Consider the following 26,601-nt stretch of genomic DNA (forward strand, 5'->3'; position numbering starts at 1 on the left):
ATTATGCTGTCTTGATTACTGTATTATGTATTATGAATTAAATTAGATAATGTGAGTCTTTTAATTTTGTTCTTCTATTTCAAATTTGTAGAGGTATATTCAAATGAATGGTACAAGTAGAGTAATTAAATGTTGAGCTACAAAACAAAGTTATAGATACAAACTTTAATGTGATATTAATCTGAATAGCAGATCAGATCAATTATAGCATGTTTCCATTATACTTCATTTGGAACTGACAGTTCTGTTAGTCTCTGGTTATGTAGCTCAGAGTGCTAGACTTAAATATTACTTTTTAAATAAATATGAATCATTACTTCTAGGCTTTTTGGCTAAGATCACATGTATTATCTGTTCTTATAAGTTTAAAGAAATAGGAATCAATAACATTTGAGCTATAAATTATAGCCAAATGATTTTATTAATTCACATTTATTAGTATTTCTCTTATATATTGAATACTGAATTAATCTGATAATTACATTATGAAAATTGTACCAAAGAGAGAAAAATCTCTATAGTCATGAACTTAGAAACCCTATTTTTTCTCTTTTTCAGTTGAGAAGAAAATGAATACACTGGGTAAGGATGAAACAGTGTCTAATAATACATTTGAAGTCCTAAAGTTCTTTTTCCCTCATCTAAGGAAAGTGGGCAGAATTTACCCTGATGTAATCATTGGCAAAGAGAAAACAGGTGGTAAGCAAACTTAGATTTAGAAAATCAAATATAGATATTTTGATCTTGGGGGACAAGCTTTTAAGTTTTTTTGAACACTTCTCTATTATTATGCATGCTTTTATGTTTTAAAATGTAATCCATTGATATAATACTCTGATACATAGACCACCAGCCTATGTGGCATTAATTTGGACTGCCAGAAATCAGTACATTATCTGGAAGAAGAAACTAGTTCAGTAGATATTTAGAGACTTGAATTCAAATTCAATTTTAATACAGATGTTTTAAAAACAAGTCATTATAAGTCACATGCAGATGTGACTTGAAGCATCTGGCAACCCTTATCTCTCTTGGTTTTGATAAGTGCATTCTTATTCAGTTGTCTTCCTATTCCCCATCTTTCTGGGGACCAAGGTCAGCAAAGTCTTTACAGAAGAGGTGATGTTTGAGCTAAGCCTGAAATAATGAATTTAACCTTAGCAGGTATTAAAGAAGAGAAAAAGCATTTAAGTTGGAAGCAGGGATATTAGGGCGAGTCTGAGTGCTTGCCATTCTCACAAACCTCAATCATTCTAATGAGTGAGTCACTCTAGGCCAGCGGCAGCAAATTACAGCCCTTGGGCCAAATCTGCTATTTTAAAATAAGGTTTTGGTGGACCTGGTCAGTGTTCATTGTTACTTGTCTACGGTTGTTCTCCCACCACAGTGGCAGAGTTGTGACAGTGACAGTATGGCCTGAGAGACAAAAATGTTTACTATCTGGTCCTTTACAGAAAAAGCTCATTGATCTCTGTTTGATCTAGGTAGTTCCTTGGGAATATGTAGGATTGTTTGATATCACATGCCTCTGCCAAGCCTGTTGTGTTGGGATGGGGATGCCAGACGGCGGTGTTTAACATCTGAATTCTCACAGTGTTCCATATACTGAGTTAGTATGTTTTCTTTCATTATCTCATTTGATCCTCACAACCCAATACGATTATCTCTCTTTTACGCCTAAGAAAGTTGAGGTTTAGAGATATTAAGGTACTTCCTGAGGTAACACTTGAGTGTCAGGTTCCCTCTTAGGAGTATTTTGAGTGTGGCATGTAAATGTGTACATACACATGCATGTGTATCTGTGTGTACATATGAGAAAGTGTGTGCTACACAAAAGCTATAGGTAACAGGAGGATGAGGTGAAAGTCATAGAACAAAAATCCATTACATAGAAACCCATTACGTATAAAATATTGGATGCCAAGAATAAGCACACCCTTGAATAAACATCAGCAAAGATAAGCAGAAGCCCAGTAACTAATAGACCCTAACACATAAGACATTTGTAAAAGCACTGAAGACTATAGCCAGGTCTACTGGGGAATCTGTCATCAGGCTTATTTATTCTGTATTCTGAGTATATCTCAAATAATTTCTGCTCTCTACCCTCTATAAGTATTCTCCTTGAGCTTTCATTTCTTGCCCAGTGTAATAGACTTGTAATTTTTCTCATGGTTTTAGTGTTACTAAAGTCAATCCATTCTTCATATCCTCCTCAGAGCTATGTACTAAAATGTATATCATGCTCAACTCTTGCTTAAAGTCCTTTGCTAGATCGTCAGTATATTTAGGATGTTAGCTCCTTGACATGGTATATGCACAATAGACCATATCTTTCAAATCTCAAATTTTGCCACTTCCCTTCCTTTCCAGCAACCCCAAACCACTTATAGTCCCCACAGATAGACCAAGTGATTAGCACATGCTAATCACTGCCTGTAATGAACATACCACCTCCTGTCAACCACAACTCACTTGTCATGGAAGTCTTTATCCAATATGACTTTTCAGCTTAGCTAACAACTTCTTCGTGCAGTCCTCCACGTCCTCAAGGGACCAGCTTCTACCAGGTCTCTACTAAGCTCTGGGAAATAGTGGTGGGCAAGACGTGACCCTAATTCTCCTAGAGACGTGTGAGAAAACAATTACAGTATAAAGTGACCAGTGCTATGACAAGGGAAATACAAGGTGGGGCAGGTAATCCATACTTGGGGAATTAGGGCAGACTTTCTGGACAAAGTGGCATCTAAACTGAGACATGAAGGGTAGAAAGAATTAGAATAGGCTGAATGGGGAAAAAGCATGTGATGGACAGTGGAAAAGTAGAGGATGTTCATCCAGGTAGAAGAAAAGGAAAGGAGAGGTCTAACAGTAACAGCAAGAGGGCCTAGAGAAAAAGTGTGGCATATGTGCCCAATTGGAGCTGGAAGTTTGGGGCAGTGAGACATGAAGCAGAGGCCAAATAATAAAGGGGCTTGGCCATTCACTTATTCACTCCAAATATATTGCTGTTATGATGTATTCTAATAACAAAAAGGATGATAAGTACTATGTAAGACAAATATATAGCTGGTACACTCAGCCTCATTTAGAAAGAATGAGTAGAATTGGCACAAGGAGCCTGAAGAAGAATGTTCTAGGCAGAGAAGGAGTGGTGTATGTGCAACGATTTGGAGGTGTGAGAGTCCTGTTTGGTCAGTGTATGAAGCTGAAAGATGATTTGTAGACAGTTGAAATAGAAGACGTAGGTTAGGACCAGGTCACTAAAGGCCTTGGAAATGTTTGTAAACGTATTCCTTATCCTAAGGCACTGGAAGTCATTCCAGCAATTGCATTTTATTTTTTAATTTTTTTGTTATGTTTATTTATCTTTGAGAGAGAGAGAGAGATCAAGAGAGAGATGGGCAAGGGGCAGAGAGAGAGGGAGACACAGAATCCGAAGCAGGCTCCAGGCTCTGAGCTGTCAGCACAGAGCCCGATGTGGGGCTCAGACTCACGAACCACAACATCATGACCTGAGCCAAAGTCAGATGCCCAACGGACTGAGCCACCCAGACGCCCTTTCAGCAATTGCATTTTAGAGTGGATCCCAAATTTGAAACTTGATTCCTGCCTCACACCACCCATAAAAATCAATTCCAGATGTGCTGTAAGCCTATATATAAAAGGCAAACAGTTATTTAGGAGAATATCTGTTATGACTTGAAGATAAATGAAGATTTCTCAACAGGAATCAAAACACTAAGTATAAAATAATAGGCGGATAAATTATACTATATTAAAATTAAAAATTTCTGTTCATCAAGAGGTAAAAAGTTGAAAAGGGAACCCAGAATAGGAATTGATATTTGTAATACGCATAACTGACAGAGCATTTATATTCAGAATCTATAAAGTGCATCAATAGATAAGAGAAATCCAGACAACTCTAATAGGGAAACAGGTAAGAGCTTAAACAGAGATTTTACAAAAGAATATCCAAAGACCTATAAACATATGAAAATACGTTCAACTCAATAGTAGTCAGGGAAATACTGATTCTTACTGTTCTCACCAAAGTTCAATAATTTTTTGTTACATAAATGCTTCTCAGTTTGTTGTATACCAGAGCCCTGATTGTTTCAACATGTTTTCCCCCCGGTTCTATTATTGCCAAGTTCTATTATTGCTAAATTCCTCACTTAGCCATTCTAGAAGTCCTTATCCCTGTCTTAATGGAGGGGAAACTGAGGCTGGAGAGGCTGCGTATCTTGCCCAAGTTCATACAGCCCGGCACTGGTGTTGAGTTTGCGCAGACTTCAGTGATAACAATCTTGGTAGCTATTTAGGATGGCAAGAGGTCTGTTCCACCAGTGTTCCAGTCAATGTTGGGCAATAAAAGTAACTCAGGGGCATGGATTCATTCCATCAAGTCACTTGGAAATTACTTCGTACGTTTTTTTTTTTTCCACAGATGAAAATATTTCATAGTATTTTTCCTGTTTTGGGTTCCAGTGTGTTCTTAGGAAGAGTAGACAATCGGCCAGTGTGTCACATTTTGTATCCAGTTAGGTAAAAGCTATAATAAATAGAGAATGGTTAGTTTTATTTTTCACTACACTGAAACCCTCCAACATGAGAAAATCTTGGAGTCTACTTAATGCATTTACCAAGACTCCATTGCAAATTGGAATTTGCTTAAGCACAAAATGAACTTTGTAATAAAAATTAGTAGTAGTTTGGATTATTTTTGTAATACAGTCTCAGACACTCTTTTTTGACCATACAACTAACCCAAGCATAGTGATAAGCATAGATATTAATGATAAATTATGTTTTTCTCTGTGGTTCAAAATGATGATTCCACGCACCTATGTCTGCAGTCTCTTTTGCGCTGGGTATTTCCACTGTTAGCAGAGGAAATCAAAGTTACCTGAAGCAAACCCTGAATTCTGTTGTCTCCAGGATGACTCTCTCAGAAGAGAAGGACTCTGTGGTGATTGTCTCGGTCGCAGATGTACGTATGAAAAATAAGTAGCTCTCCAAATACCCTTCTTCCATGGTAATCACTGTATCGTTTCAGATGTTTTTTCTTAAATTTAAAAAAGCAATTCATAGATGCCAGTTTTGGATAGCAGACAATGTATTTGATACTTGTTTGACACCACTGAGAAAGAATTAAATATGTCAACCTAAAAAGAAAAGATAATGGTTACATGCAGAGAAATAAGATTGCATTGTTAAATATGTTACTAGGAGCCCTGTGTACTATATGGTACAGAAATTATATTTATAAACAGAACATCAAAATTGAAGCTATTGTAAAAACAAAAACAAAAAAGCAAAAACCCTGCCCAGCCCAATAAAAGGTTGGCATATGAATCAAGAGGTAATTTCTGTTAAATTAAGTAACAATAACTACCATGAATATTGAAGCACTCCTTTCTGTATCTCAAGGATTGTGGGCCATTTTTATATACCTTATTTGTAGCCTGCATTACATCCTTGTAAAATAGGTATAGCTCTCCTGATTTTACAGGTGAAAAATCCGGGGCTTTATAGAAAGTAAGTAACTTGCCCAGTAATTAATACAGCAGATTCAAGTCTATGTCTAATAGATTCTCTATCTTGCCTCTAATGCCATGTAAAACTATAAAACACTGCGTAAATATTAATACCATAAAACCTTTTGGAGGGGAATTTGGGAGTTTGTGTTAGATTTAAAATGTCTATATCCTTTGTCTCAGAAATCTCAATTCTGGGAAGTTATCTTAAGGAGATAATCAGGAAGAATTCCAAAATAATAAAAATATGACAGTATGTGACAGTATCTATAGTCGTTGAGAACACAGACTCGATCTAGATTTCTCTGCTTCCTGGCTTGTGAACTTGAACAAGTTCCTTCACTTCTCTATGCTTCACTTTCTTTTTCTGAAAACAGGCATCATAATATTACCTATGTCATAGTGTTGTTTTGTCAATTAAATTAGCTACTGTATTTAAAGTATTTGGAATGATGCGTGACACATAGTAAGTGTTCAATAAGTAATTGTTTCAAGGATTTTCAGTGCACAATTGCTTTTTAAAAGCATAATATTGGAAACCACCAAAAATGTCTATCAATAAGAGGCTGGCTAAATACTTGTCTACATTGTGATAATCTGCAGTGCAATTGTAACCATTGAAAAGAGAATGAATATCTATATTCGCTGACATGAAATTATGTCCCTATCATACTGTTGAGTGGGAAAAAAGTTGTTAAGCATCTCATTTAACATAATGTTACCTATGTAAAATGCAATAGAAGGAAGGAAAGAAGTAAAAAAAGATATACAGATAGATGAAATGTATAAAGAAAAAAAATGAGCAAACCTTGGAATAATGGTCTCCAAAATATAAATAATGGTTATCTCTGGATAGTAGGAGATGTAGGGATCCTTTGTCCTTTCTTTTGAATTTTCTATAATAAACATGTCTTTGAATGCAGAAAAAACTCAAAATAAGCAATAGAAGAACTAATAGGAAAATATAAGTAAAAGATTAAATAGTCATTCTGTCCAAGTTTAGTTTCTTAATATTGGAAGAATATACATAATCTCCAAAATGTTTTGCCACATTTCTGTATATTACATATTACAGTCTTCATTTCTTTGCTGCTGACACATGCACATATGCCTAAAATGTTTAGACCAATGATAAAATATTAGGGACAGATTTTAAAATGGAGTGTAGAATGCTTAAGAAGTGTAACTTTAGTACTATGTTTAAAATGTAATATGTTTCAGGGAACCTGGGTGGCTCAGTCAGTTTAGCATCTAACTTTTGATCTCAGTTCAGGTCTTGATCTCGGGGTCATGGGTTCAAGTCCCTTGTTGGGCTCCACGCTGGGCATGGAGCCTACTTAAAAAAAATAAGTAATATGTTTCAGTATGTAACAAATAGCTGGTGATTCAGTGTATGGTTATCTTAAGAACCTTAAGTACTGTCATAGAGTTATCTGTATCATGACAGATATATATTTTTTAATGTTTATGTATTTTGAGAGAGAGAGGGAGAGGAAGAGTGTGCACTGGGAAGGGCAGAAAGAGAGGGAGAAAGAATCCGAAGCAGGCGTCATGCCCAGCAGGGCTTGATCTCAGGCACCCCGAGTTCATGACCTGGATGGAAATCAAGAGTCATGCTCAACTGACTGAGCCACCCAGGTGTTCCTTATGACAGATATTTTTAAGTAAATGATCTGACTATATACCTTTCAGGGTACTCAGATGTGACAATACAATTGTCATCATTCAGACATTTTTCAGAATTTTGTTTTGAGAGTGCTTGTGGCCCTGAAGCAATATCATTTAAATGCCATCACTTTTGTAAAAAAAAAAAAAAAAAAAAAAAAAAAAATGCCATCTGAGAATAAACTACCGAAAGATATTTGCAAATGAGTCTGCCATCTAATCTAGCGGAGCATTTGATGAAGAGTAGGCAAATAAGGTTTGTTAATGGGCAAAAATTTGGGAAATCGGCTGAGTAATACTATCTGGAAAACTGTGGTATAGTATTGAGGTACATTTAGTACCATATAATACTCACAAAATGAAGACATCTTCAAAAAGAGCAGTTCTTAGGGGCACCTGGGTGGCTCACTTGGTTAAGCGTCCAATTCTTGATCTCAGCTCAGGTCATGATCTCATGGGTTCTTTAGAATGAGCCCCACATCGGGCTCTGACAGCACAGAGTTTGCTTGGGAATCTCTCTCTCTCTCCTTCTTTCTCTACCGTTGTTCACACATGTGTGTGTGTTCTCTCTCTCTCTCAAAATAAATAAACTTAAAAAATTTTTTAAACTTCTTTTTAATGTTTAAATTTCAGGTGGTGGGGAGACCCAGAGAGAGAAGGAGACACAGAATGTGAAGCAGGCTCCAGGCTCTGAGCTGTCAGCACAGAACCCGACATGGGGCTCAAACTCACAAACCACAAGATCATGACCTGAACTGAAGTTGGATGCTTAACCAACTGAGCCACCCAATGTGCCTCTAAAAAATTTTTTTTAAAAAGAGCAGTTCTTAGAAATAAGCCATCCCATTTTTAGGACAAAACTGTTTTAGATACATAGGTTTTTGCATACTAATTTTTAAGTGCAAATAATGTATAGTGATATTTTGTATTGTGACAAAAGAAGAATGAAATATTTTAAGTATTCCAGTCAGGTCTTTTAGACACAAGGATATTTTAAATTCTTTTATAGAAAGTGAAAAAATAAAAAAATTCTTAGGACACAGTGACATTCCACACATAAACTAGATTTACATGTAGCAAACGTATCAGTAAAACTATGAGGCATGCTTAATTTCAGTAAAATATTTTTCTCATTTTTAGAGAAATGAAGATTATTTAAAATCTGTTGTTGACATGATTACAAAAAGGTGAGTACTGTCTGATAAGCTTAAAAATAGTTGTTCTTTCATTTTTTTTCTTTTATTTTTTCTGCCCAATTATTTTATTAGTGATCATATTCTTCTTGATGAGTGTAGATGGAACTACTTAGAACTAAGGGTAGTTCTAAGCTGTGATGAAGTATAGCTTACAACTTTCCCCAATTTTGTAGGTTATCTGCCTCATAAAATCCATCTTTTTCATGTTATGATTGTTATATCTATTCTCCCTGAAATCCACTTCTTCTGAGAGAAGCCTACTAGATTATTTTTTAAGCGATCTTGTGTTCCTTACCGTATGAAGTTACACTCTCCGCCTCTGCTTATGATCTCCTACTGGACGCAGCCCAGGAGAAGCAAGCACATGCTGACGAATGTACATGAGGTGATTCATCCAGCAAAACCCTATGGAATTGGCCCCAGCTTGTTAGATGTTTATGTTCACGTGGGTGATACAACTGGTAAAAAACAAATCACAACAAGGAAGCTGGGGTTTCGCATTGGTATGGGGAGAGCAATATGAGAACATGTAGAGGAGGAAGTATTTTATTCTGCCTGCAAGATATCAAGAAGGTCCTTCCTGAGAAGTAAGTAACGGGCTGAGTCTAAAGGTGTGAGGAGATCTTCTTCAGGTAGATCCAAAGAGAAAGGGAATGCCTGGCAAAGAGAATTGCTTGAGAAGGCAGCAAGGCCAAACAGGAGTATGCTAGAGTTTTGGAAATATAAGTATATCCTGAGGTGTGGATATTTGGGCTTGAGGAAGAAGTATCAGTGGGAGTTAAGGCTGGCTGTAATAAGATCATGAGGAGTCTTGGATACCATGCTAAGGAATATGCACTTGATTCCACAGCCCAGAGTTGCAAAACATGGCCTTCCAGCTGAATCTGGCTACTAGACGCGTTTGGCTTAGACAGCAAAGTGTTCTGTGTTTGTTTGTTTGTTTGTTTCCTCGCCAAATAACTCAAGGGGATGAGGCAAAGTTATTTTAGTCAAAAGAATTCCAGCTAATAAGTGTAGAATGAATAGAATTAGAAAATCACCATTTTGAAAACAACAGAGTCAGGCATGTCATTAAGTGATGGGGAGCTTTACAAGGAAGGTGTACTAGCCAGCATCCAAACAGGAAAACCTTTGGTAATTCAGATAGAATTTGATACGAAGAATTGGTCAAAAAGTGTTTACATGGGCTGAGAGAACCAAAGAGAGGAGAAAGGAAATGGAGGAAGCATGAAGGGAGACAGGAGTATATATACCGCAGGATCTGATGTTGGGCTGCACCTGCTGCTGTGTTGTTGAAACAGCCATGATCGCAGGTTTGAGCTGTGCCACCTTGCTCGGCTGGGATCTCCAGTTCTCCGTTGCTTCCTGCTACTCTATCCTGCTGCTGCTGTGGCCTTCACCAGATCCTGAAAGTAGGAAGGATATCCTCCTTGTTGACTGCCTTCCAGTCTCTTGATGCTGCCTCCCATGGGCAGAACCTATGTGGAAGGTGTCTAGCAAGGGGGCCTGGGATTGTGGTGTGCAGGAACCCTCCCCCTATAATACCTGGGAGAACAGAAGTGTGAGAATGGGGGCTGAGGGCACATGGGCAATCCGCAGGAGGGGGTCAAGTGCTCCCACCTGAACCTGTGATCAGTCACAGCACCCCTGGAAGTGAGACAGTGAGACATTTTGTGCCTTCTGTTGTGATGTAAATGAAATACACCATGAAACAACTCTAGGGAATTATTGCCCGCCACTCTCCAAAGTATAACACAACACAAACACAAAATACAACATCTACTTTAAATACAAGTTTGGCGTCTACACAGTGAACAGAGGAAGCAGTCTGGAGTAGCCACCAGAATGAGGACGGAGGACATTCTGTAAGACAGGTGACCCCGTTCTTTCAACAAGACTTGTTTGAGAACAAGAAGAAAGAGAAACTGAAATGATCGGTCTGGGTAGTAAATTTAGAAAAGAAGTAAGAGGTAACAGATTACAACGAGGGGATCTTATGTGGATGCTTATTTGAACACTCCACATCCCCCACTGAATACTTGTCAGGCTCCTGGGGACATGTGAGTTATCAGGTGAATATTATGTGATATTACATAACTATTCTTAGTCTTGTAAGGTGTGATAATGGCATGCAGTTATGTGAATAAATGCCCTTTTTTGATTTTGACACTGAAGAATTTAAGGGTAAGAAATGATATCCAGGATTTGTTTTTAAAAACTTCAACAACAAAAAGTGGGCTGTATGGATGAAACAAGTGTGGTAAAAAAAAAAATAATGGTTGTTGAAATCAGATGATTTGGGATTCGTTGTATTCCCACTTTTGTGTGTGTGTGGTAATTTTCATAATAAAAGTTTAAAGAATTGAATTAGACTATTTTCAACAAGCTTGATGGATGGGGAGTAAAGTTAAACACAGCAGCCTGAGGGAAAACTTGTGTTAGGGGAGGTCTGGAGATGGGGCTCCGGGAGTGGTTTTATATGTGATCTCATCCATGGGAGGAAGCTGATGGACAAGGTCTAGGGGCAGTGGATACCAGGCACATGTGGAAGGACTTTTAGGCCGGACTAAGCTACGATGAGGGGGAAAACAGTAAGAACAGGTGAAGGAGCAGAAAAAAATAATTAGTTTGAGAAAGGAGGGTGAAACTAAAGAATTCCATCCTTAAAGGCTGTTCCCTGTGAAAGAAAAATAGTATGTTGAGAATGAGGGATTTATTGGCAGTGAGCTTGAACTGGAGAATGGTAGTGAAGCCTCGAAGTAGATGTTGTGTGTGGAGGGAGATAGAGCTGGGCGAGATTAAGGAAAACACCCATATATGTCTGTTTTTTCCCAAAAAAGATTGCTCAGGAGAAAAGTTGCCTCATACTTGAAATGTTCTCCTAATCCAGGATATGCTCTCTTGGTTGCTTTACTCTGCATAATAATCCACTATTTGGAGAATACACATTAGCCTGAAATGACTTCAGTCTATACTAGGTTGGTCCTTATAAGGGAGTCTTAATAGGATCCGTTACAAAGAAGGTAGAGGTTTATAAACAATTCCTGGGGAAGTCTTTGCATAATTGCAAAACTTTTGAAGATGACTTTAAAAAAGAATTCTAGTATATGGTTACTTGTGGAGATCACAAAAATATTACTTGATGTATAGGGATACTTACGTTTTGCTATAAAATGTACAAAGACGATGTCACTAACTGGTATTTTAGCTAGGCTTGAAGATCATGTGTATCAGAGAACTGTATTAGATGATTCAAAAAGATTCGCATGATGATAAGGATATTAATGTTAACAATACAGCATAAAGGGTTGGAATACAATTTTATTTTTTGTGAGACTAGAATAAAACTATAATTTAAAATTTTAATGTAGACTCATAACTTTTCATTTATATGCCTACATTTTTCTGTATTGAATTTAGCTCAAAACCCTTTTTCTAGGTCTTCTCGTTGGGGTTGATGAGAGATTGCTCTATATGTTATTGACCCTAAATTTGAGACCACATAGTAATTGTTAAAGGACCCGACTAAGGTTATATATAACCTTATATGAAACTGTATGTAGCTATATGCTTTATATAAAAATGTAAAGCTGTATGGTTTCCATACTTTTATGACTGTAAGGTAAAATTATTCATTTATAATGGCAACAACATACAATTATATTATTTTCTCTAGTCATTGGCAATTTGCAATTCTGGTATCATTATCTCCAGGACTTTTGATGCTATCCGTAACCTCATAAGCTAGAAAAGGTTTAAAGAATCCTAGAAAGATGTCACCACACAAGATTCAAGGGTCTTGCTTAAGACAGACGGGAAAAAAAAAATGAGCCTGGAATCTTTATCAGTAATGGGAAATTATACCATCAAGATAGAAATTATTTGTAACTGGGCCTTTGTTGTTTTGAGACTTTGCATGAAATTTTCTAGAGGACAAAATTTATAAGCTTCTGTAATCCTATTTTTTGATGATTGTATGTGCTGCAACTTAATGTTATTTTCATGTACCTCTGCTATTCTAAATTGTTGTACAAAGTTATGCAATTTTACTTTTTTAAAATGTAGGTATTGTGTTACTAATTTTTACCCCAAAGCAAGCAGAATTCCTCATTCTTTTCTTTGATCCAGCATTTTCTACTCTCCAAGGAACATACTAAAATCAGTGTTTAAAAATCTTTCCAGTTGATACACCATAAAATCAGAGGATTCAGGAAGACTTTCATCTCCTGCACTTCCCCATTTACACTCCCACCTAAATAAATAATAAGTCAACAAGCAAATAACCGGAAACTCTTCCGCTGATGCATAGAGCCTCGTTAGAATCGAGTTACCTGTAGAACAGTTCTTTCCCTGGAGGGGAGTGTATCGCTATGCTAGGTTTTATCTAGGTTCCTAGATGAAGAAACTGAAGGTTAGAGCAAGTAAATGGCTGGTTAAAGTTTGTAAGTGATGGAAGCAAAATTAGCAGAGACCCTTTTCTGGGTTCAAACCCCACATTCTTGGTAGCACATGCTGCTGCTGCCACCCCATGCTCATGATACACACCAATTTCAAAAATTTGGAAACCATTTTAAAAGCAAACAAAAGGAATAAAATTGTCTGCATTCTAATGTCACAAGAAGGCGACACAAGCACTGTGATCAGGCGCCAACAGACTTTGGAAGAAGGGGTGAGATGATGATGTGCATTTGTTATTTGTGTAGCGGTATGTGGGCTGAAGAGCCCGAAGCAAGTTTGTAGTTTATGGAATTATTCGCGGTGAATATAGTATGATGACTCAAATTCCAACAGTGTTGTTGAGGGAGACGTGTTATCTAATACATGGTAACTGAGATTCATTCGTATTGGAATTATGCAAAGTGAGAACTGCCTATTTTGCACATAATTGAGATTGTGCATGTAAAACTCTGCCCTGCTTTTCCACCTATTAGTAAAAAACAAACATTTTCTCGAGACTTTAACATTTTAATAAATAATGTAATGCCTAAACGTAAATCCCACTTAAAGTCGTATTCTCTCTAAAGGAAAATCATTCAAAATGCTCTAACTGGTGTCCCATCCTTTACCTTGATGGTGGAAGATTTGTATAACAGCTTTTGTGAGCCGTGTGTTGTGCATTTTAATGATGGTCTATAAATATTAACTTACAATTTTTTTTTAATTTTCAATTTTCTTCAATTTTAATATATATTTTTATTTAAATCCAACATACATTGTATGTTAGTTAACATATGGTGTGATGATTGTTTCAGGAGTAGAATTTAATGATTCGACGCTTAACTTTTAACACTCAGTGCTCATCCCAACAAGGGCCTTTCCCAAAACCCATCATCCATTTATCCCATCCCTCCACTCAACAAAATAAAGATTATAAAAAGCATACATAGTCATCCAATGAGTGTGGACAAGAGTCACCCTTAATCTTTGCTTGCTGTGATGAGTCTATAGTTTCAGGAACCACAGTGCTGTTATCCAGTAGGAATCTTATTAAACTCAAAAGTATGCATTTTTTTATTTTTTAAGTTTATTTATTTACTGAAAGAGAGAGAGAGATAGAACAGATGGGGGAAGGGACAGAGAAAGATGGAGAGAGAGAATCCTAAGCAGGCTGTGTGCTGTCAGTGCAGAGCCTGATGCAGGGCTCAAACTCACAAACTGTGAGATCGTGACCTGAGCCCAAACTAAGAGTCAAACACTTTACTGAATGAGCCACCCAGATGCCCCAAAACTATGCATTTTTAAAAATCACCTAATGTTCTAGGCTAACTCACTAGTTTCATTATTTTGAATCTTTTAGTATATATATATGGTTGTAAACTTGCAAAAATTTAAAGTGCCTATAATTTTTATGAAAATAAACTAATTTTATATTGTATATTTTAACTTTTTGTTATATTGTGCACTAATTTATAAAAGAAATACTTTAGCTAAAAAGTATTAGTTTCATAATGTGGATATCATGTATCAACCTGTGAAATAATTCGAATAAAAATATTACATGGACGTGCATGAAGACATTCTTTTTAAGTATTTGTTCATTTGGTAAATCAAATATTCAATTACAAACTTCCACTTCTGTTTACAGATTCAAAAGGCAGCTGAAGTCTGGATCCTTGGAAGTCATTTCAATACCTGCCTTTTTTTATCCAAACATGTTACATGTCAAGCAGTCAACTGAGGACTCAGGAAAATTAGAGAGGTATCAGGGCACCCGGGTGGCTCAGTCGGTTAAGTGTCTGACTTCAGCTCAGGTCATGATCTAACAGTCTGTGAGATCAAGCCCTGCGTTGGGCTCTGTGCTGACAGCTCAGAGCCTGGAGTCTGCTTTGGATTCTGTGTCTCCCTCTCTCTCTTTCCCTCCTCCATTCACACTGGATCTTTCTCTCAAAGATAAATAAACATTAAAAAAAATTAGGTATGATGTATTAGAAGACAGTATTCTCAAATAACAAACGTCATCGGATGTACTGTTGGAACCAGCATCTAATAGATCCCATTTCACAGTCAGTTCTTGCAAGAATGACTATGTGTGTCCCTTCCCAGTCTGCGTCCAGCGACGTCAGGTTGGTAGCATGAAATCAGCGATGGTAGGAGCAATTACACTATGGAAATGGGCAGGAGCTACAAATCGTGGTTCATCCCCACCCCACTCCCCAGAAAACATTTACCACCAGCACTGGATTATCAGTGTTCACATGTTCAGCTGATAATTAGCAAGGGCATAATGATGGGGGAAAAAAGCCTGGGGTTATAAATTATTACACGTGCCTTCTAATTCCAGCTTTTCTGTTTGTTGGTCATCCTGGCAATTTAGCCTTTGTTTTCTTAGCTTCCACTTTCTGGTGTGTATAATAAAATCTACATTGTATATTTGGAAAAATCATGGTGAGAATAAAATATGGTAGTATTTATGAAAGAATTTTGAACAATTAAAAGGTTTGTATGTGTACAAAGGAACACTACTGTTTGATTATACATGTGGAAGGTATTATAAGAAATGTAGTAATTCGGTTCCTCAAAACTTAATAGAGTAAAAGAAATGCCAGAATTCAGAAAAAACATCTTATCCCAGGAAACTCATTTAGCTGTGTTTTGTTTTGTAATAATAAATGGTATGTCAGAATCTGGAACTCTCTTAAGGATTTTGTTTTAATTAAGTAGTCAGTTTTTAGAGTCATAAAGCTGGGAGGCATTCTAGATCCTGTTTTTCCTTCTGCCCTTTATGTCTCTATCATTTCTTCTTTAAAAAAAAATCTCTCTTGGAGCGCCTGGGTGGCTCAGTCAGTTGAGTGTCCCGACTTCAGCTAAGGTCATGATCTCACAGTTGGTGAGTTCGAGCCCCGCATCTGTCTTGCTGTTGTCAGCGTGGAGCCTGCTTTACATATTCTGTTTCCCTCTCTCTTTGCCCCTCTCCCACTCACACTCTCTCTTTCAAAAGTGAATAAACATTTATTTAAAAAAAAATCTCTCTCTGCATCATCCCTCTCCTTCCCATTCCTCTGCTCTGGACCATTCCTCTGCTTCAGGCGATTAATGATCTGTTTGCTTTCCCTAAGCCTCACCTAGCCTGTCTTCCAATTCATTCTCCATAGTGTAGACAGAAGAATCCCTTTTCATAGGAGATCAGGTGCAAAGTTTCCTTCGTGATCTGGTCTCTTCCCACCTTACCATCGTCAGCTTCTTTTCCATCCATTCTTGGTGCTGTAGATCTAAGGTGGCAGGCTCTCTCACATGCTTCATGTCTTTGCGATACTGGTCCTCTCACCTGAATGCCCTGCTCCCTGCTCCACCCGCCCTGTCTTATGTTACATCATCATTGCCAACGTCTTTGTATATCACTTATCTAATCATTCAGATCTTATTATTTTTCCATATTTTCATAGAAGATTATGAAACCCAGAAGGGCGAGAGGTGCATTGTGTATTGTTCTTTGTATCTTAAGGAACTGGCCTTGCATCTAGCTTAGTGTTAAATTAGAATCAAGTTTCTTCTTACTTTTATTTGAACAGGACCTAAGATGAGAAAGGATATTAACTTTCTTGTACAGATCAAAAATTAACTGACCAAAACGTAAAATTAATAGATTATGCTTGTTCTAGTTTAGCGATGGCAGATATCGGCCACTAAATGAAGATGGGAACCTTTTTGATGTAACTTTTCAGTGTAACACTCAATTTCACTTACTGTAGACAGTACTCCATGTTAGCAAAGGGCTAAACAAAGTTTGTGTTTAATTACTGGTGTGCTTATAAATAATTATATAATAATGACAAATATTAACAGATTTTATTATTTATCTTTAGTTGGCGCATCAAACAAGTACTGGATTTTTGTTTTTTGATGCTGTATGCCCAACCAAAGGCCATGTATTATTTACAGGTAAGACCTTGGTATATATATGTATAATTTAAAGTGGAAGTATTATGTTCTCCTTCCTTCCTGCTTGTATTCCTCCACCTTACTATGTATTCAGAAAATAAGAAAATGCCAAAAGGAAGTTGAAAGTTGATTTGAACTAAGTCTTCTAGCAGGGTTTACTATTAACAGAGGAAATCATAGTTACCTGAAGCAAACTGAAAAGAACTTCTCAAGTTAGAAAAAAATAGAAATTATGCTCCCTACATTTCTCTCGCCACAAATTTATTACATTAAACAAACATTTTGAACACTTAATATACGCCATTGGTACCCTACATTGTCTCCTCTTGTATTTTATGTTCTACCCACTTCTACAGTGCCTTACTATATTTCTGAAATAAATAAACTGTATATAGTTTGGATCCCCTGAATTCTGGCATATTGTTAAATAAAGAGTTTTATGTTTCAGCCGTGAGTATATACTTCACTATATGTGACAATGTGCAGTTGTAAGAAGAGTTTGTAAGATACCACTGGAGATGAGAGAAACGTTAGAAAAAAGCCTGAAGCAAGGTCTTTCTCTTTTACCAGAAGAAAAAAAAAGAGCCTTTTGATTTCTGGTTAACAGAAACATGACATCCACCCAATGTATTCTTCCCAATTTGAAACAATGTGATTCTAGTTTGTGCTCTGGTAACGTGCTTGCGGATTTCCACATTTTTCTGAATCATTTAGGAGGCCCTCTTATTGTATAGATTACCCACAATATATACAAAATTAAAAGAATAAAATTCTAGGGGAGCCTGGGTGCCTCAGTATGTTAAGTGTCTAACTCTTGATTTCAGCTTAGGTCATGATGTCACAGTTCATGAGATGGAGTTTCTTTTTTTTTTTTTTTTTTTTTTTTTTTTTTTTTTATTTTATTTTATTTTTTTTAATATATGAAATTTACTGTCAAATTGGTTTCCATACAACACCCAGTGCTCATCCCAAAAGGTGCCCTCCTCAATACCCATCACCCACCCTGCCCTCCCTCCCACCCCCCATCAACCCTCAGTTTGTTCTCAGTTTTTAACAGTCTCTTATGCTTTGGCTCTCTCCCACTCTAACCTCTTTTTTTTTTTTTTTTTTTTTTCCTTCCCCTCCCCCATGGGTTTCTGTTATGTTTCTCAGGATCCACATAAGAGTGAAACCATATGGTATCTGTCTTTCTCTGTATGGCTTATTTCACTTAGCATCACACTCTCCAGTTCCCATGAGATGGAGTTTCGAGTTGGTCTCCGTGCTGCCAGCACAGAACCTGCCTGGGATTGTCTTGTCTCCCTCTCTCTTTCACACCCCCCCCCACCCCCACCCCCCCCCCCCCCGCCCCGCTCGTGCTCTTCCTCTCCCTCTCTCTCTCTCTCAAAATAAATAAATAAATAAATAAATATTTTTTAGGAGAAAATTCTAGTTTCTCTTTCCCCCTCTCTTATGGAGAACTATTCTTAGGCTTATGTGTACCAACATACATCTACCCAGCTAGTTGTGGATGAGAGTGTCAGTTCCCTTTCATCATCTCATTGCCAAGCACAGTCCCTGGTTCTCTTGTGACAGGACCTGGCGCCTATCATCTCAAACATAAAGCTAGTTAGGCTTAAACTGGGAACGGAAGTATTTGTAAGGATGTAAATAGATTCGGATAAATAGATTTTTTTCAATGAGGATTTAGATTGAGTGTTGCATATTACTACTTAGGAAAGAAACCTCATCTCTGGTCTTAGAATCTCAAAGTGAAAACTAACTAATAGTAAATACCCTCAGTGAATTGAACTAAAAATAAAATAACCTCATAAAAACTGGTTTTTCAGTGTATTCTATTGAGAAAGTATTTTCAGTTCTCAAGCAAATGCAATTTATTCAATGGAAGCATCAAAGGAACTAATGACTTTTGTTTTTTTCCAGCTAGAAGATGATATCGTAGCTAAAAAGATGTACTTTACAAAAATCACAGATTTTGTGCATAATATCACTTCAAATAATTGGTTTTATATTGAGTTTTCAATTCTTGGATTCATAGGTAAGCCTTGTATTTTCTAGCACACAATAATCTTAAAATTTCTTAAACTTATTAGTTTGTTACTTAACGGAAAGGAATGGCATGATTTCTGTGAAGATACTGTTAATTTAACAGTAAGATCAAATTCAAGTATCTTGAGTTTCAGTAAATGTATTTTTAAACCAATCTTCCTGAGATAGACAATATAAATAAGCAGCCTATACATGTGATGAAAATGTAAGAAAGCTACTACTTGCTAAATGCTTGCTGCAAGTCTGGCCCACATGTTAACTCAGTGACTAAGGGGTACTGCTCTATTTTACATGAAAACTCAAAGAATTAAAGTTGTAAGACAGGAATTCTGATTTAGGACTACCGTACTCTAAATTCCTGGTAATTTCCAGTATGCCAAATGTGACATACTTAGAAAAGTATAAAACTATGTGAATCATACCCACCATGGAAGAATACCTAAAATTGGGCCAATCATGGGATTTTTAAAAAAAATTCTTTTATAGACTTTCTTTCTTCTTCCTTCCACTCTTTCTACCCTCCCTCCTATACTTTTTCTTTTGTTTGAACCTTGAGGCCGCAAGTTGAATTACCACACTATTTCATGGTGCATATCATCCTTGCTTTCATACAGGAGCCCTCTTTTACTTTGTTCTTTCATTTTATGCCCAGTCCCTACTCCCACTTCCTCCCACCCCCCAATAGGCTTCCATTCTAATATGTTCAAAGTGTACATATAGGGGCACCTAGGTGGCTCAGTCGGTTAACCGTCAGACCTCTGCTCAGGTCACGATCTCACAGTTTGTGAGTTCAAGCCCCGCATCGGGCTCTATGCTGACAGCTCAGAGCCTGGAACCTGCTTCAGATTCTGTGACTCCCCTCTCTTTTCCCCTCCCCTGCTTGTGCTTTGTCTGTCTCTCGCTCTCGAAAATAAATAATAGACATTTTAAAATGTTTAAAACAAAGTATACATATAAATATGCTTATATTGGTGTTTATCATGTTTTTATCTGTTTAAAATTTACATAAATGGTGATGTGATATCCCTCTTCATGCCCCTTAACATTTTTGTCCTCAAAACTAGATTTTGAAACTGTCAACATGTTGATTTGTGTCAATTTAGTTTATTGTTTCTTACTGCTGTTGCATACGCCCCACATAATAATGCATTTGACTTCTCCGTCCTCAAAGCGGTCAACTTTGCTCCCAACTCTCTGCTGCCACAAAGAAATGAAGTGACATATTTTGTCCCCTGGATCAGGACCACTGAGGGTGAATATGACTGTGTTTCTAAGTCATGCCAGATTACTTTGCAGATTGGCTGTACAGTTTATAGTCCCCTAAGCAGTGCGTATGAGTTCCCACCTCCCCATATGCTTGACAACATGTGATTTTATTACATCATTTTTTATTTATTTATTTTTGCCATTGGGAGGAGTGTTAAGAATTTCTCTGATTGCTAGTGAAATCTGTTATTCATATACTTACTTGATAACTTTCTTTTCCATACTTTCTGTCAAGTATTGCAGAATCCAATTTTGAAACCCCAAAGGTTTATGCTCAGCTTTGATTTAAATACGAGGAAAAATTATAGGTAACAGCAATACCTGATAAGCTTGAAGAGGAAGTAATTTTGTTGATACATTACTGTGAAAATTTGAAATTTTTTGTATCTTTCTCATCAAAGCCCGGTGTGAGAAGGCTGGAGAATATTCACATTCTGACCAAGAGCACACTGAACAAGGAGCATTGTATATGTAATGCTGAAGTCTTATTTAAGCTTAAGTTTACAACAGTTTTGTTTTTTGTTGTTAGTGTTGTTATAAAACTAACAATTTTCTTACTCAATATTACCAAAAATATGAGTTTGCTAAATAGAATTTTACAGCATGCTGACAGCAGATAAGGAAAAGACAAATATTGATTCAACTATTTCCATCATTAAATCACTTACTTTGGTTACTATATAAAAACCAAAAAATTAAAATATAACTATACATTTGATTAAATAACTCATACAGATTCAACTCCTAGTAAAGAAAAGGAAGCATGATTACTTCCTACTATCATATTTATTAAATAGGTGTATTTTACACTATTTACTTTAACATTTACCTGAATCTTATATCTTCAACTTCATTTTAAAATCAAAGATGCAGTATATTAGAAGAAAGCAATTGGACCTAAGGAAATATCCTACTTTAAAGTATAGCAAATCTTTAAGTATCACAAATATAAGATAGAAATAAAATTCTTATAAAATGAGGGGTGCCTGGGTGGCTCAGTCGGTTAAGCAGCCGACTTTGTCTCAGGTCATGATCTCACGGTCCGTGAGTTCAAGCCCGCGTTGGGCTCTGTGCTGACAGCTCAGAGCCTGGAGCCTGCTTCTGTTTCTGTGTCTCCCTCTCTCCTGCCCCTCCCTCATTCACGCTCTGTCTCTCTCTGCCTTTCAAAAATGAATGAATGTTAAAAAAAATTTTTTTTAATTCTTATAAAATGATGCTCAAATATTGAAATAATGCTATATTTTAATCAAAATTAAATACTAAACATAAAAAATGTGGTAGATTGATAAAGTTCTACAAAAGTCAGGTTATAGATCCACTTCTACAAAATGAAGTAAAAATTATAGCTTCTGTACATTTCATTTTATGTATGTATCTTTCACAAGACTTAGAAATTGATCCTCATTGGTTATCAAAATTGGTTTCCTGAGGGTATTCACTATTCTAAACCTGCTTCACACTTCTCTCTCCCAGAAGTGGTAATCTGTAATACTTAAGCAGATATATTATTTTATTATCCTTCAACTTCATGAATGCTTTAAGGATATACTTATATAAGGATATATTTAATTTTTAATGATTTTTTCGTCCTTTCTCTTGTTAATAGAATGAACAACTATATATAAGGGTTATTTTATAATATATGGTATAAACACTCGAGAGTTATTTGGATTTGTTTACTTTTTCTTCGTAGGAAAGCTATTTAAATCTGAGGACTTAACTGACTTGGTGCGTTTTTTTTTAATGTTCTACAAAGATAAACCCATAGATTTGCTTTTGGGGGATATTTTTCAGGTAAAGATGTGTAACCCAGGAGAGACTCCTGTGAGTATTTCTTTACTTTGTAAATACAAACTATTTTAGGAAAATACTATCTGTCTAATGTAATTCCCTGAAATTTGTTTACAGAACTAAACCTGATGAGTGCACTAGTTTTTAAGTCTGGTATCCAGAATTTTTACTGACACTTATACCTACTACATGAAGTAATGAGAGGCCACAAATTTAGTGAAAAGTGGAAGAAAAGTGACAAACAAACAATAATAAAATGATAGATACAAATCAAATATGTCAATATTTACATCACATATAAGTGGCCAAAATATGCCAGCTAAGAGATAGTTCATCAGAATGGATTAAAAAACACAATGCAATTATTGCTGTCTGTACTCAGTTAAAATATAATGAAATACATAGGTTAAAAGTAAAAGATGGAAAAATAAATACCACGCAGACAATAACAAAAAGAAATCTGTACTAGCTATATTAATATCAAAGTAGACTTTGGTGCCAAAACCCAAAAAATTTGACCAGGGATCAAGAAGGATACTATATACTGGTAAAAGAGTCAAATCACCAAAAAGATACAACAATCCTAAAAGTGTATGCATCTAATAAGAGAGACTCAAATGCATGATTGGAAGATGACAGAATTAAAGAGAGAAATAGATTAGTCTACAATTATAGTTGGAGACTTCAACACTCCTCTCTCAAGAACAGAACTGGTGTGTAGAAAATCAGCAGTGAGATAAAAGAATTGAACAACACCATCTACCATCTGGATTTAATTGATATTTAAAAAGCACTACGTCCAACAGCAATACAAAACACATTATTTTAAAATACACATGGGGACTCCTGGGTGGCTCAATCGGTTAAGCATCTGACCTCAGCTCAGGTCATGATCTTGTGATTCGTGAGTTTGAGCCCTGCATCAGGCTCTGTGCTGAAGTGCAGAGCCTACTTGGGATTCTCTGTCTCCCTTTCTCTCTGCCCCTCCCCTGCTCGCTCTCTCTCTCAAAATAAATAAACATTTAAAAAGAAGAAATTAATAACAGAAAGATAACTGAAAATCTGCAAGCACTTGGAATTTAAACAATACACTGCTGAATAAACCATGAACGAAAGAGGAAGTCTCAAAGGAAATTAGAAAATACTTTGAATAGAATGAAATGAAAATACAACCTATCAAAATTTGTGGGATTCAGCTAAAGCACTGCTTAAGGAGAAATTTATCCTAGAAGAAATCTTTATCTTAGAAGAGAAGAAAGATTTTGCATTAATAATGTCAGCTTCCACTTTAAGAAACTAGAAATAGCAAAATCAACCCAAATCAAGCAGAAGTAAGAAAATATTAGCTATGAAGTCCGAAAGCAACAAAATTGAAAACATAAAAGTAGTTCTTTGAAAAGAGCAAGAAAACTGATAAGATTGACAAAGAAGACTCAAAAACAAATTATCAATAATAGAGACTATCATGATGCATATGTATGAGTGTGTGTGTGTACTAACAAGATATGTAGATTATATGCTGAAAACCTAAAAATGCTGATGAAAGAAATAGACATACCATGATCATGGATTGGATGTGTGTAAATGTGATATGCAGATAAGTATGTATGTAAGCAAGATGTTTAGGTTGATATGTAGATAGGTATGTACATATGTAGATATGTAGATATGTATATACATACCAACATCTACATATCAACCTAAACATCTTGCTTGATAAAAACATTATTTCAAAGTAGATCACCTATCTAAATATAAAACAAACTTTAAAACCTTTAGAAGTGTAAAAAAATATCTTCAGGATCCAGGAGAAGAGTTCTTAGACATGATACTAAAACTATGATCCATTTTTTTAAATTACTAAATTAGATTTCATCAAATTCAAATCTTTTGTACTGTAAATTTTACTGTTAGAGGATAACATACCACAGACTATGAAGAAATATTTGTAAATTCCATATACAACAAGGACTTGTATTCACAACATATATAATATTCCCAAAACTCAATAACAGGAAAATAACCCAATTAAAAAATAAGCACAACACTTGAGTAGACACTGCTAAGGTAGTTTCTCCCTTACTGCAATAAGCAATTAACTCAGCTTTCCTTTAGCAGAGCTAAAAGGGCATTTTGTGGGAAGCCAACATTTGATAATGCCATCTCATTAGAACTTCTATTAATAGCTTAGCAAATATTATCATATTTGCTGGTTTTTAACTCCTCAACTAATTTTACCTAACCTTAGTTTCAAATTAAATTAACTCTAGATTATTTAAATACTTTACAGTTATAAAAACAATCCTTTAATATAATACTTTCCTACATGTTTGTACTGAGTAGAAATACATTTAAGTAAGCCTGCTGTTTAAAGATTGCAAAAATGCAATGTACCAAGTGGGAGAAGATATTTGCAAATAATATATCAGATAAAGGGTTAATATCCAAAATATATAAATAACTTATACAACTCAGCACCAAAAAACTCCCAACTAATCCGATTAAAGAATGGGCAGATAACCTGAATACTTTCCAAAGAAGTCATGCAGATGACCAACAGACACAATGAAAAGATGCTCAACATCACTCATTATTAGGGAAATGCAAATCAGAACCACAATGAAATAGCACCTCACACCTGTTCGAATGGCTAAAATAGAAAACACAAGAAATAACATGTGTTGACAAGGATGTGGAGAAAAAGGAACCCTTGTGCACTATTGGTGGGAATGCAAATTGGTGAAGCCACTGTGGAAAACAGTATGGAGTCTCCTCAAAAAATTAAAAATAGAATTACCATATGACTTAGTAATTCCAATATTGGATATCTACCCAGAGAAAACAAAATACTAATTGGAAAAGATATAAGCACCCCTGTGTTTATTGCATCATTATTTACAATAGTCAAGATATGGAAGCAACCCAAGTATCCATCAATAGAGTGGATAAAGGTGTGGTATATATACAATGGAAAATTACTCAGCCATAAAAAAGAATGAAATCTTGCCATTTGCAACAACATGGGTGGACCTAGAGGGTATAATACTAAGTAAAATAAATCAGAGAAATACAAATACCATAATATTTTACTCATGGGAAATTTCAGAAACCAAACAAATGAAGAGATTGACAAACAGAACCTTAAATGTAGAGAACAAACTGGTGGTTGCCAGAGCGGGGAGGTGGGTGGGGAGATAGGAGAAATAGGTGAAGGGGATTAAGAGGACACTTATCTTGATGAGCACTAAGAAATATATAGAATTGTTGAATCATTATATTGTGTACCTGAAATTGATACAACACTATGTTAATTATACTTGAATATATTGAGTATATAAATTTGAGATGTATTTTTACGAATTTTTAAGTATACAGTATGTAAAGTAATTCTCAGTGATCATAATAATTTCAAATGTTTGCTTGTAATATTAAGGGGTGGTTTCACAGGTCATCTTTCTTATTTTTATTTTTAATGAGATTAACCAAATCTTTTTTCTATAAAGCATAATATTGGTTGTTTTAATCATGTTTTTTTTCTACTTAATACATTGAGGGGGGTGTAACAGTGTAGGAATTAATTAATATGAAAAGACAAAGAATAATATAGTCTGAGAGAATGGATAGAAAAATACAAAAAATTTCATTTATGTTGTTGAAATAACAAGAAGGGAGTGGAAAATTATAGTTGGTACAGCAGTAGCCTGATTTTCTATGACAGAGTTCAAGAAAATACATGCTTTAACTAACACCTTTTTGTACCTCAACTTTTATTATTCTTATGAAGAAAAATCTAAGTAATAAAGTTTTATTTAATGTTTAAGTATTAAAATAGAACTCTGGCAAAAACTAATATAATACAGAATTCTTCCATCCATAAAAGCAATAAAAAGGAGTATTTGGGTTGTTACAGAAGATTATTGTTTCTCTTTTTCCCCAGGAAAAATGTGCAGAACGAAATAAGCAAATTCGTATTCGATATAAACCTTCTCTTTTCCAGCATGTGGGTATACAGTCATCATTCCCTGGAAGAGAACAATATTCCAAAGTAAGATTTTGAAATGTTACTTGAGTAATATATAATGTCTTGTGAACTTATAAAATATTGTTCAGGAAAGGAGAGATGGAAACATGAGACAGACTGTGAAATATGGTTGTTTAAACATAGTTCATCTTACAATAGCTATATGTTGTGAAGAGCAATCATCTTTTCAAGACCCAAGTTATCTGTCATGGTTAGAAAAATCTAGCCTATGTTAACTTCTTTGCCTTACTATTATGTAACAGCTGTGCAATTCAAGTAATGACTAAAAACATGTTTTAAAAATCATAATATACTCACTATTTTAGTCTAATATTTAAAATTAGACAAGAATATTTCCAAATAAAATGTCCCTATTATCTAATTTAGATGTATCAACATTCTTATTTCAGATCACTATTTATTGTATCAACAAAAATTTGATTTTTTGGTATTGTTTGGTTTTTATCATTCTTAAATTTTCCATCATTTTTGGAAACAATGTTATTTATAATTGAATTAGCATCTTGGTAGGGTAGAAGAAGCAAAGACTTCGGAGTCAAAACACCTAGTTTTTAGTTACGGTGACCTATGTCCTCTGTGCTCTCTTCAGTCTGTAAGAGGGAGAAGTTTAAATTAGATGATCCTTAAGATGTTTTCCACCTTTGAAATACTATTGACATCTCTCCCTTCA

General features: G+C 35.6%; 1 protein-coding gene and 1 pseudogene across 1 annotated transcript in view; both read left to right on the forward strand.

The window, feature by feature from the left end:
- The window catches only part of MGAT4D (MGAT4 family member D), a 58,096-nt gene that overhangs the window by 22,610 nt on the left and 8,885 nt on the right, over nt 1-26,601 (forward strand). The window contains exons 3-10 of the mRNA XM_042935432.1: nt 559-699; nt 4,863-4,996; nt 8,349-8,395; nt 14,490-14,603; nt 16,708-16,783; nt 18,707-18,821; nt 21,792-21,922; nt 25,827-25,934. Of these exons, the coding sequence (XP_042791366.1) occupies nt 559-699; nt 4,863-4,996; nt 8,349-8,395; nt 14,490-14,603; nt 16,708-16,783; nt 18,707-18,821; nt 21,792-21,922; nt 25,827-25,934 (866 nt within the window). The remainder of the gene's footprint in view (nt 1-558; nt 700-4,862; nt 4,997-8,348; nt 8,396-14,489; nt 14,604-16,707; nt 16,784-18,706; nt 18,822-21,791; nt 21,923-25,826; nt 25,935-26,601) is intronic.
- On the forward strand, nt 313-430 carry LOC122218876 (annotated as a pseudogene).

This window comes from Panthera leo, chromosome B1 (genome assembly GCF_018350215.1).
Source record: "Panthera leo isolate Ple1 chromosome B1, P.leo_Ple1_pat1.1, whole genome shotgun sequence".
Lineage (NCBI taxonomy): Eukaryota > Metazoa > Chordata > Mammalia > Carnivora > Felidae > Panthera > Panthera leo.